At 36.0% G+C, this 12,877-nt stretch overlaps 1 protein-coding gene across 10 annotated transcripts in view; it reads right to left on the minus strand.

Moving 5' to 3' along the window:
- Nucleotides 1–2,538: 2,538 nt before the first annotated feature.
- NEK10 (NIMA related kinase 10) overlaps nt 2,539–12,877 on the minus strand; it is a 265,539-nt gene continuing 255,200 nt past the window's right edge. For 5 of the 10 annotated variants that reach the window (XM_009201822.3, XM_009201827.3, XM_009201826.3 and 2 more), the window contains 4 exons: nt 12,202–12,310; nt 8,489–8,541; nt 8,350–8,405; nt 2,539–2,791 (listed from right to left, as the gene is read on the minus strand). In XM_009201822.3, coding sequence (XP_009200086.1) covers nt 2,722–2,791; nt 8,350–8,405; nt 8,489–8,541; nt 12,202–12,310 — 288 coding nt within the window. In that variant the 3' untranslated portion in view covers nt 2,539–2,721. Of the gene's footprint in view, nt 3,789–8,349; nt 8,406–8,488; nt 8,542–12,201; nt 12,311–12,877 lie in introns of all 10 variants that reach the window. The other 5 variants (XM_009201828.3, XM_003895190.4, XM_009201825.3 and 2 more) reach the window with 3 other exon arrangements.

Genomic DNA, 12,877 nt, shown 5'->3' on the forward strand with positions numbered 1-12,877 from the left:
TCACTAAAGGATAACTAATACAATCTCAAAGATATAATATAAGCACACATGAAGTTCATTTATCACATTTAGTTGTTGAACATGAAGAATTTTATATTTGGACAGACTTTCACCCAAGGAGTCAATGTCAATATACGGAAGCATTAAGCTCCCCTTGTGTTGCAGCCCTTCATAGTTGTGTCTCCAGGGTGCCAAGAAGCTGTTTCAGATAGATTTCTTTGCATTGCCTCTCCAAGTGATTTCAGTGCTCATGAAAACCATCATAGAAAAAGTAAAAGGCAAATGATAAAAGTTCCTTAAAAAGAAGATTTTCCTGCCTTCAGACAGAACCTAAAGTCATTTCTAAAGGAGCCCCGCATATTGACTGCGCATGATTCCTCACTACTTCCAAAAAAAGAGACAAATAGCAATACATACATTTTATAATACATCAAATCAAAAAGAGGAATGTGGGTTCTATGCATATTAATACTGACAACATTCAGTAGCCAATATTACAGTCTTCACACATCTTAAAAATGAGTGGTGATTAATGAATGATATTTCTGGAATTGTACATAACCAGTCCTATATTTGTTTTTGGACATCAAAATTCATAGTATTTAATGAGTCATAGATGATATCTATAGGAAGACCTTAACCTTTAATCAATTATACCATTTGAGTAAATTTCATAACAGTGTTTCTTAATTGTGTTCTGCTTTAGAATGCCGAACCATTCTGTGAACACTGCCTAATGCCACACAAATGTCCACAATAAACAAGCAGCATTTCTCTAGGTTTCTGAAATTCACCCACAAGCGGTGGGTCCAAGTGTCCATGTTATTATTCCCTTGAAGTCTCCATTTCAAGACTACATGCCTGGAGGAAGACAAAGTTAACAACAAGCCAGCAAATATTCCTGCCGCAGTCGCTTCCCTGAGAATGAAACAGTTTGCTTTTAAAAAGCAAATTAAGGTTTCAAGTACACATAATTCAGAAAGAGCTGGTGGATCGAAACATAATTAACAGAAACATTTGTGTTTCAAAAGTAATCTGAAAAGACTGATTCATATTCTATTCCATACAAATATTCAGTTACGGAAATTAGGTGCATTCACAGGGATTTCACTGCACAACACATCATTAAAAATTATACAAGAGAAAGGGAAAAAATAAATAAATGCAATCAAGAAAAGATTAGGAGGTCTATTAAGTTCGTGTAACAACTCCTTTGCACTAATAGACAGTTTGGAGAATCAAAACAAAATGATCATTCTTGGTCATGAGGGGAGGTGCTCCATATTTGAGTTAGAAAGGCTTCTGAAAAGTTAACTTCACTGAGGGGACGTGACTCCATGTACAAAACGGTGCTTTTGCCACTGCCTGACTTTCTCTTAGAGACATGGGAAAATGTAGATTCAGTGATTGTGGTAGTTTAGGGAGAATTCACATAGAGCATATCCATACTTTTAGCAAAACAATACATTTATCCACATAGAGTTGATAGGCCTGAAGCTGTTGTTGAAAAGGAGAGCTTCTGCTTAACTTTCACTGACTTCTAGCATAATAAATACCCATTCTTATCACCTAAAAGAGTTACAAGCAATGGCTGGGCACAGTGGCTCACACCTCTAATCCCAGCACTTTGGGAGGCCAAGGCGGACAGATCACCTGAGGTCAGGAGTTTGAGACCAGCCTGGCCAACATGGTGAAACCCCGTCTCTACTAAAAATATAAAAATTAGCTGGGTGTGGTAGCACATGCCTGTAATCCCAGCTACTTGGGAGGCTGAGACAGGAGAATTGCTTGAACCCAGGAGGCGGAGGTTGCAGTAAGCTAAGATCTCGCCATTGCACTCCAGCCTGGGTAACGGAGACTCTGTCTAAAAAAAAAAAAAAAGAGTTACATGGAAAATAAGCCAACTATACGCACTTTAAAGCACCTTCAAGTAAACCATTTCTCTTCTCTTATGGTATGCCTTTTGAATACTATTCTTTTCTAAATTCTGTTTACTGTATATTACCATTTGGGAAAGAACTTGATTTCAAACTCTCACCCCACAATTAGAATCTGTGCCTCTCTAGGCCTGTGCTTCCTGCATGAAGAAATGTGCCCCTTCCATACATTGAAAGATATAAAGAATTATAGTGCAGGTTCAAATTAACTTGGAACAGAAATAAAATTTTGCCTGGGTAAATCAATATCATAGCATTTTGATTTTGTTTATGAATTTTACATATGGATAATAGGTTTGAAAGCTGAAACTGAAACTTTCATTACTGTATTTGCATCTATTATCTTACCTTACAGTGTATCTGTAATTATTAATTTGGCTTAAAGAAAGATCCATTGACAATCTTCAAAGCATTAATGCATGATTAAAGGGAATTTGGATATAATTTAAGTATTAAATATGCTCATTTAAAAAATAGTGTAGATTTTCATACTAGACAGAAAGAAGGTTATGGTCTTTCAAGCCCTGTAAATATATTGAACTAAAATCGATTCAATCATACTAAAAAAAAAATCAATGTAAACAAAGATGACAGAACTCCATGAAAAGTAAATAAAAAGTATATTTCAACTTTCAGATTACTAATTATGTAGAATACATTGCTCTTTAGGTAGCTAGAAGTGTAGACAGATTTGGCAATGAGGGCATTTCTTGTCATTACACCAGAGTTTTAAGAAGCTGACTGAAGAGAAGGAGTTTAAGCCCAATGAGAATCTAGTAGATTTTCATCGTAATTCTCCCTGCATAAAGGATGATACACAGTTTGGCATTCTGATTTCTCTTTCGTTGAGCTGTCTGAATGAGGAAAAAAGGGATTTAACTTATTTTCATTTCAAATTCCCAAACAATAAAAATTCATAAACAATTTAGGTAATTGTAATAAGGAGGGATTTAGGATGAGGAATATTGCATTTTTTTCATAGATTCTATGAACCCTTCAAAGTGCTCTAAAAATACTATAAGTTTGATGAGCAGCAAAGCATTAGTCTAATCAACACCTCTCTCCTTCCACCCTCACGTATGTACATATACACACACTGTACAGCAATATACTCTATTAGTCTAACTTAAATCTGACAGTTTGACAGTTGCCCCCAGAGGCTGTGCAAGGTTACAAATACTGTCTACACTGTATCACAGTTCAAGACCACCAGCACCCAAGTGGTTAAGCGAGAACCAACCCGTCCATTAAAAAAAAAAAAAAAATCAATCACATATTTTGCATTTCTTTAAAGATACAAATGGAGGATACAGTGAATCACCCCATATATTATTCTGAGTCCTGTAACTGTCTTTATCTAAAATATGTTTTGCATATGGAAGGCTAGATGCCTTTAAATATACTTTTAGCAATTCTGAGTATTAAATGTGCCTTTGAAAAATATGACAAGTTTTTTTTTTTAATGTTGAGGAAAATTCTGTAAGAGCGTTTTTTTTTGTTGTTGTTTTTGGGTTTTCCCCCCACCCCCGCAAAGATGAATTTTGCAACATTTCCTCCCAGCAGCACACTGACAGCTCTGCCATCCTGTATATAATGCGTTCTGGCAATGAAGCCCTCAGGCACTGCAGCTGTCATATACTCCAGCACAGGACCCCCAGAAAGAAGTCCTGCAGGCCCCACGGCATCTTGGGCTTTTCTACACCCTCCAGCAGCACCCAATCCTTGGGCATCTTGCAATAGTGGCTGAAGTCCAGAACTTGAACTTCACTGAGAAAACCAAGTCCACTCAAAATGCAGCATTTTCATCTTTTGGTTGGGTGATTCTTGGTCCCCCATGGATAGGAATGATACCTATAAGATTCAGAAGTGGAAAGAATTCTCTATAGTTACAAATATTTTAGTTCATACATTTCAAAAACTGGGGCTCAGGCATAAGAGTAAATAAATTACTGTAAATAAAAAGATGATTATTTTTGTTAGGATGGGAACATTTTTAGAAAGCTGCCTTTGCCTGAAGTCTGGTGCTAACAAGACCTTTCTCAAATTATGAACTCAATAGGAACTGATAGCACTTTGTAGTAGAAAAACAAATACTCATTCAAAGTAGTTTGTATATTTGAATACCTATGTAGGTTAAAATAACTATTTTACACGCTTATCAGTCAATAGGGGAAATAAAGCAATTCAAGTTGATTCAATGTAGATTTCTTGTTATCTTGTATATTGTATGTTTCTCAACATATATTGTATATTTCTCAACATATATTTTATTAAAAATAAAATATTAATGTAATACTCAAGTATATTCATAAAGATGATATGCTTATCATCTGTTTATTCATAACTCGGATGATTTTATCCTCACAAACAACAATGATAAAATTAAGGCACATTAAGTTGTATCCTCCTGGTAAGCAAGCTAAAAGTTTATGTATGTGAAATGTAATTTATCATACAATCATGCAAACGATCAAAAATAGAGCCTGCTTTGGGAAGAGCTGTGAGGCTGGCCAAGGCTTTTTGACCTTCTTTAATTTTCTTTACATAGCTTTCTTGCTTCCAACTCAGTCCTAGCTCCCTTCTTCCCAGAAGCCCAGAAATGAGAAATACCCCACCTCAGTCAGGTCCTTGCTGCTATTTCTGTTCCAGTTACATTTTCTTTTCCTAATGCAGCATTTTATGCCTGAGACATTCTTCCTAACTGTCCAAGAAGTCTCCTCACGATGTAAACAGTTCCAGAAATCTTCCTCAAAGATAGCTAACAGATAGATAATGGCTTTATCCTGAGACTTTCAGTCTGAAAATGGCACCTCTCTATTCTCTTCCTTAACTAAATATAAACCCATAATTTAAGCCAAAAATGTACCTTCTCTTGAATTAATCCTTGAGTGAGTGGCTGGCTAGATGATGTGTATACTATTCAAACTGATAATCTTAAATTGTAAACTTGAAGAACACAGGAATTATGTATGTAACTTTCTCGGCATGGTGCTTAATTCATTTAAGAACAAATTTTGCAATGATGATGATGACAATGATGACCATGTCAATGAGAACAACAGAGATCTGGGTAGACCGTGGTAAAGGAGTGAAAAGAGTGTTCCCCATTTCCAGCCACATAGCTAAAACAGCTTTCCTCAATTGTGTTCATGTAAAGAGTGAGGAAAACACTGAGGTCAACAAACAAGGTCAACAGATTTCTTTCCTATAGTACATCTCAGAGTCTTTAATATAGTAATAGGTGTCAACTTTCTCCAAAAATAAAAAATTGTACATTCTGAGTTTCCCAAATATATGTGGCCATGAAACTTTATTTTTCAGAGACTATGTATTGACATCTTTGATAATATTGCCCATTCTATGAAACCTATTGGGGAAAAAAATGCAGTCTACTAATTCTTAATGCTGATTCTAAATACCTCTACATATGCTGTGACATTTAGCATCCTCCATCTTTTGACTGTGGAAAAAAGCATGACAGTGCCAGATAATCTGATTTGTACTTGGAGTTATGTGTTATTTACAGTTTATGGATTATTAGGTGCTTCTAATTTAAGCCTGACTTATTTCTTGAGAATTATTTTGGAACACTAGTAAACAAACAGTGGCTTTAGGCACAAACAAGGGTTATTTTTACAAGCAAATTCTGGAGAGTTTTCTCCCAAGATGTGTTCTATCATTGCTATTAGAAGTCAAAAGGGGGTCGGGTGCGGTAGATCATGCCTATAATCCCAGCACTTTGGGAGGCCGAGGCAGCTGGATCACCTAAGGTCAGGAGTTCAAGATCAGCCTGACCAACATGGAGAAACCCCGTTTCTACTAAAAATACAAAAATTAGCCAGGTGTGGTGGTGGGCGCCTGTAATCTCAGCTACTTGGGAGGCTGAGTCAGGAAAATCGCTTGAACCTGGGAGTTGGAGTTTGTAGTGAGCCGAGATTACACCATTGCACTCCAGCCCAGCCTGAGCAACAGAGCAAGACTCCATCTCAAAAAGAAAGAAAGAAGGAAAGAGAAAGAAAGAAAGAAAGAAAGAAAGAGAGAGAGAGAGAGAGAGAGAGAGAGAGAAAGAAAGAAAGAAAGAAAGAAAGAAAGAAAGAAAGAAAGAAAGAAAGAAAGAAAGAAAGAAAGAAAGAAAAGAAGCCAAAAAGGATACCATGGATATATGGGTTTTTAAATGTGATTCATTTTAATTTAGAGCACTTTAAGGAAATTTAATGTAATACCCAACTTATATTGCTTAAACTTGACTGTTCCAAGGTATGAATATAATACCTTCATATTATATTCACAATTACAAATATAACTGAATAATCTTTTGCCTTTGTTATGAGGCATCCTATTATGTGTTTATCATAATAAGAAAATTTGCGTGTCTTTTAATAAAGCAGTGTGTCTTTGGAACTAGATCTGTGTAAAACCTAATGAAAGTAGAATTGAAAAAGAATAATGATAAATTCCAAAATAAGACTTAAATATTTTTTAATAAAGGGAAAATAAAAGTTCTTGTAAGAGCTTCCTTAAGTTCCTTGCACACTTAGTTTTCCTTGATATTTAAATGATTTTCTGCAAAAAATATGAAGGCATTCCTTGCCTATGATCCCGAGTCTCTGAGGAAATGCAGATAAAAATGACAAGAGTGATCTTTGCCCCAGTACAAGCCAAGGGCACCTGAAATAATAAGGCTCAGAGTTAAAAACAGAAACATTCATACTATCCATGAAAGGCTGTATATACTCAGCCCTTGAATAGAAAATGAAAATTCAAAAATCTCTCCAGGGATGGTGGGAGGAGAGTAGTTGTGGAGATGGTAATTTCTATTAATGATATATCTTTAGAAAATGAGAATTACTCATCATTCCTCTGCAGTTACAAATCACAACAGAACTACATTTCTAAAGTTTAGTATTTTGAAACTCTGTTATCAAGTCAAAAGAGCAAGTAGTTGAATAATTTTACTTGTGATTCATAAGAAAAACTCCTTGAAATGGGAGAAGAAGAAGAAAAAGGAGAAGAAACACTGGAGACTGAACTAACATTAAAAAAGAATCTAATTTCTATATAATGACCTTAACAGGATGTTCTTGAGCCCTCTTTCTTTTCCCGTTGTTAGTAGTCATCTTTGGTAAAGACTTCTGGAATAATTTAAATAGTGGTCACAAAATAGCTTCAATAATTGAAAAGGAAGGCAGTTCCTCCAGGCATAAAAGACCACTTGAGAGAATATACTCCAAAGGACTATGCCTCCTAAAACAACTGTGGCCTATATAGAGTGTGTGTGTGGATACTTGCAATCAATTTGATGATTCAGCTATGAGTAGGCTCCTTAGGTAAGTCAAGAGACAACTCCTGTGTAGCAGACACTGTAAACGCCCATACCCCTATCTATTCCACTTCAAAGCATGCTGGAGGATTTCTACCTGCCAATACATAAAGGAATTCAATAAAGAAATGCCTGCATTTCGATAAAGAAATACCTGCATTTCTTTTCCTGAGGATTTATCTGACCCCTGGAGTCTTCTTTGTTCATATTTACAAAAGGCCAGAAAAAAAAAAAAAAAAACAGTGAATTAACACTTCCTAGGGAAAGGCCTTAAACAATGACTGATGGAAATTGGAGGATAAATACCCCAGTTCTCTCACTCGTTTGTGTGGGATGGCCCTGGTACATGTTCTATACTAGCTCTTAGATTTCCCCAGTGGGATCAGGCTCCAATCACCCACAATACTAATTTGCTTGATTATAAAACTTTTCTTGAATAACTTCTTAGTAAACTAATTGTACTCAAATGGTTGTGCCAACACTATTTCCAAAAGTAAAATTATAAAAATTATGCAATTGATAAAATAGCCTATATTCTTAGAACACCAATAATAGGTATATTGGAAGATAACATACAACTCCAGTAAATGGAGGTTTCTTATTTAGGGTAAACAAATGGCAACATATAATAGCAAAGTCTCTTCTCCACAAATATATCTTAAATTCACAACAAATGATTCTTTGTTCAGTTGCACTTTGTCCCTAGCCTTCTGTGCAAATAGTGGGTAGATTTAAGTGATAGGAGTGAGTTTTCAGCTCTTCTAGAATGAGACAAACAAATATTTAATTTTTAAAATGCCAATCTGGAAATGCTTTTCCATTTACTTATGTTTATTTTTTTATGGGAATAAATTTCTACTAAGCAATCACCCTTTTTGTTTCAACTGAGAATACAGCAACTGTGTCCACACAAAAGATGGGCACATATATTCTACTTACAGATGTATCTAGTCTAAGCAAAGATATTTTATAAAAGTATTTAAAATAAAATTTGAAAAAAAACAATTCTGGAATAAAGGATAGAGAAATTAGATCTAACATCTGATGACCTCAATTCATCTTTCACAATTGAAAGTAAACTCTAGTTCTTACCTGTTAGATGTAAAATTGTAATAGCCACTTTCCTCAAGGACTTCTTCAATCACAGTCTAAATTTTTTTTAAAAAATCAGGTTAGTATTGAATTAAAAGCAACAAAATAAAATCATTCAGAGACACTGCAAAAACCTCACCTGCATCTGTTCATATGTTATTCCTTCCTCCAATTCAAAGCTGGTTGGTAAGCCTGAAAAAGATAAATTATGGAAAGTCTGACATTTGGGTTCACATTTTCTTATTCTTTACTGGAAATTATGACTTCAACCACAGGGCAAACAGGTCAACTTCTTAATGATAAAGATGTAACAAGCGCATTCCAAAGCATCTGCCTTGGCTTTGAATATTCAAATGTTTTGCTTTTCTTTCTTTAATAACTGACTTCCTTGGGCATGGCCATCACAAAATGATACATGAAGATTAAGGGGCATTGCTCATAGTGTCCAATTAAGTTAGAGGGGTGTGTGTGTCTGTATGTGTTAAGGGCAATTGAGGGGTGATTCCAAATGCAAATTACCTGATGGGTGTTTTCTGATTAAGAAACTCTCCCTAATCCACAGGCCAAGAAGAATAAATATACGTTAGAAAGAAAATGGATTCTTACAGGGAGGCAGATATAGATGTGAAAGACAGCAAAGATCTGATCCTTTCATATAACTGCCTAGTGGGAAAAAATATATTTATTGCCAGAAGACTTTTAAAATGTTTATTATTACTATTATTATTATTATCATCATCATCTTGTAAAGATAGGGTCTCACTATGTTGCCCAGGTTGGTCTTGAATTCCTGAGCTCAAGTCATCCTCTTGCCTACAGCTTTCCAATATCTGTATATTATAAGCATGTGCCACCATGGCGGGCCAGACTTTTTATTTTTTTACATTTAATTTAATTTTAAGTTCCAGGATACATGTGCAGGATGTGCAGGTTTGTAATATAGGTAAACATGTGCCATGATGGTTTGCTGCACCTGTCAACTCATTAGCTAGGTATTAAGCCCAGCATGCATTAGCTATTTATCCTGATGCTTTCCCTACCCTCACCCACTCCACCACTCCAACAGGCCCCAGTGTGTGTTGTTCCCCTCCCTGTGTCCATCTGTTTTCATTGTTCAGCTCCCATTTATAAATGAGGACATTTGGTGTTTGGTTTTCTGTTCCTATGTTAGTTTGCTGAGGATAATGGCTTCCAGCTCCATCCATGTCCCTGCAAAGACATGATCTCATTCCTCTTTATAGCTGCATACTATTCCATGGTGTATATATACCACATTTTCTTTATCCAGTCTATCATTGATGGGCATTTGAGTTGATTCCATGTCTTTACTATTGTGAATAGTACTGCAATGAACATATGTGTGCATGTATCTTTATAAGGGAATTATTTAATTTTCTTTGGGTATATACCCAGTAATGAGATTGCTGGGTCAAATGGTATTTCTGGTTCTAGGTCTTTGAGGAATCACCGCACTGTCTTCCACAATGGTTGAACTAATTTACATTCCCAGCAACAGTGTAAAAGCATTCCTATTTCTCCACAGCCTCACCAGCATCTGTTGTTTCTTGACTTTTAAATAATTGCCATTCTGACTGGCACAAGATGGTTTCTCATTGTGGTTTTGATTTGCATTTCTCTAATGATCAGTGATGTTGAGCTTTTTATCATATGTTTGTTGGCCACATAAGGAGCTCCAGAGGCCCAGGAGCTCTCTGCCACGTCTTCGTTTGAGTAGTGTCTGTTCATGTCCTTTGCCTACTTTTTAATGGGGTTGATTTTTTCTTGTAAATTTGTATAAGTTCCTTGCAGATTCTGGATATTAGACCTTTGTCAGATAGTTAGACTGCAAAAATTTTATCTTTCTGTAGGTTGTCTGTAACCTCTAATGATAGTTTCTTTTGCTGTGCAGAAGTTCTTTAATTAGGTCCCATTTGTGAATTTTTGCTTTTGTTATAATTGCTTTTGACATTTTTGTCATGAAATCTTTGCCCATGCCTATGTTCTGAATGGTACTGCCTAGATTTTCTTCTAGGGTTTTTATAATTTGGGGTTTTACATTTAAATCTTTAATCCATCTTGAATTAATTTTTGTATAAGGTGTAAGGAAGGGGCCCAGTTTCAATTTTCTGCATGTGGTTAGCCAGTTCTCCCAGCATCATTTATTAAATAAGGAATCCTTTCCCCATTGCTTGGTTTTGTCAGGTTTGTCAAAGATCAGAAGGTTCCAGATGGATGGTCCTATTTCTGAGTTCTCTATTCTGTTCCATTGGTCTATGTGTCTGTTTTTGTACCAGTTAATGCTGTTTTGGTTACTAAAGCCTTGTAGTATAGTTTGAAGTCAGGTAACATGATGCCTCCAGTTTTGTTCTTTTTGCTTAAGATTGTCTTGTTGTATAGACTTTATGATGGCTGATCAGAATTTGGTACACTAGCACCTTAACCCACTCCGATGCCACCCAAAGCCGTGTTGACCAGCTTTCACTCAAACCAATCAACACTGACATGTAGAGGCCCAGGAGCTCTCTGCCACTTCAAGTGGAGAAGACAGAATGGGTTTAGGGTCAAGAAGAGACATGAAAACGTGAGTACTGGCAGCTCATTTTTAAAGGCATTCCCCACAGTACCGGCAGGCTCTGCTGTTTTTGCTTTTGCCCAGCCTGCTGTGACAAGGGCCACACCTAATCAGCTCTGGGGTGGGGCATCCAGCTGCCCTGGGAGGAGTTTGTCAACTCACCCTCAGGTTTTTGAGAGACTTTTATCAAAGCTCTTCATTTCATCAGAGTTTCTATGATGAGGAGAAGTTTGGCCTGCAGATAAACTTCTCTGTCTTGGAAATGCTTTTAAAGCAAATGACTTTAAACAACATTTTATCTTGGATTTCTCAGGGATTATTTTAAATAAAATTCTGCATACATAGGAGTTAGCTTTATCCCAGAAAACCAAAGGAAAGTTTGTCAATTAATTCATGAAGTAATTCATTCAGTCAACAACAAAAGCACAACAAAATTGAGCATTTTTTCCAAGTTAAAGAGATGGCAAGTCTTCATTTAACTGTAAAATCTTCACTTCTATCCACTCCTCCAAGTGGCATAGCTACCATTTATAAAGATAAAAAATTATTTAGGAGTACTGAAACCTCAGAGTAGCTTGAAAGCTTCCTCTTAGAATTCAGATATGACAAGAAGAGTTCAATTATGCTGAGCCCCTACTAATAGGCACTTTTTATTTTTACTCTAATCCTCACTATAACCTTATGATGCAAGTATTTATCCCCATTTTACAGGCAAGGAAACTGGGGTTCAGAGAGGTTAAATAATTGCCCATAGTCAGCTACTAAATGGTTTAGCCGAGATTTGAATCTAGGCACCCAGGTTTCCAGAATCTGTGCCTTTAAATCCCTATGCTATACTGCCTCCCTATGTGAATTTTATGCAAAAGAAAAAAAAAATTCAATGTGTCTAATGTGGATTCTTCAGGTGAGTTTCAAGGTTTCTCTATTTTGAATATTTAAACTCTTTATTTCTGCTCTTTATCTCCCTGCATGCTTTAGGGAATTTGATTTCCCATCATCAGATAAGCGAAAAGAAATAAAAGGAAATGCAACTCACCCACACAGATTCTGCTGTTTGTTTATGATATTAATAAATGATCAAGGAAGCTGCCACAACTGGGTAAGATAAATCTCAGGGAATTTCTAGATTCCTACCATATGTGCCTTCCAACTATTGCCATAAATAATCAAAATAAGCTCCATTTAAAAAAAAAAATGAAGATAATCTTTTAGAAATAGCTGTTGATCCAAACAATATATTTCTTCATGAAAGCCAGATTACCCATGTTGATCAATATTACCTGTCAGGTCACTTGGGGACAGGCTGTTTCCACTGGATGAATGATGTAATAAATGGTAATCTGCTGTGAAAAAATTGGGCTCAATTGGTTCTGGAGATCCCTGAGATAACTGAAATAGAAAAAGCAAAATCACATCTTAGTTTACACTCAGAAGGAAATGACAGGAGACCTCTGTGTGGGGTTTTTCATTTCCCTATGTCTCTGCACAGAAAATTTGTGGTCTGTGGTTTTCATTCCCTTGTAGATAGATAAATAAATAATCTTCTTCTTTCCAAGATAATTTATAAATTGGATGCACCAAAAAAACAGGGAAAGCAAGTTAGACAATTCTCTGGTCATATGAAAAAATATACTTTATGGCCTTATGAGAGCAAAAGAAAAATGAATATAAAAATACTGGCATGAACCTGGGACATCAAGATGTTATTTTTATCAGGCATAGGAGGAATAAACTCCAATTATTCAACAGAACAATATGTTTAGCCCAAATCACTATTTTTTTTCATGTATCTACTTTGAATAATTCCTTTTTGTTTGACCAAGGCAAGTAAGTTTCTTTTTTTCTTTTTTTCTACAACAGTATCTCACTCTGTCAGCCAGGCTTCAGTGAAGTGGCAGGATCTCGGCTCACTGCAACCTCCGCCTCCATGCTCAAGTGATTCTCCTGCCTCAGCCT

This window comes from Papio anubis, chromosome 2 (assembly GCF_008728515.1).
Source record: "Papio anubis isolate 15944 chromosome 2, Panubis1.0, whole genome shotgun sequence".
In the NCBI taxonomy this organism is placed as follows: Eukaryota; Metazoa; Chordata; class Mammalia; order Primates; family Cercopithecidae; genus Papio; species Papio anubis.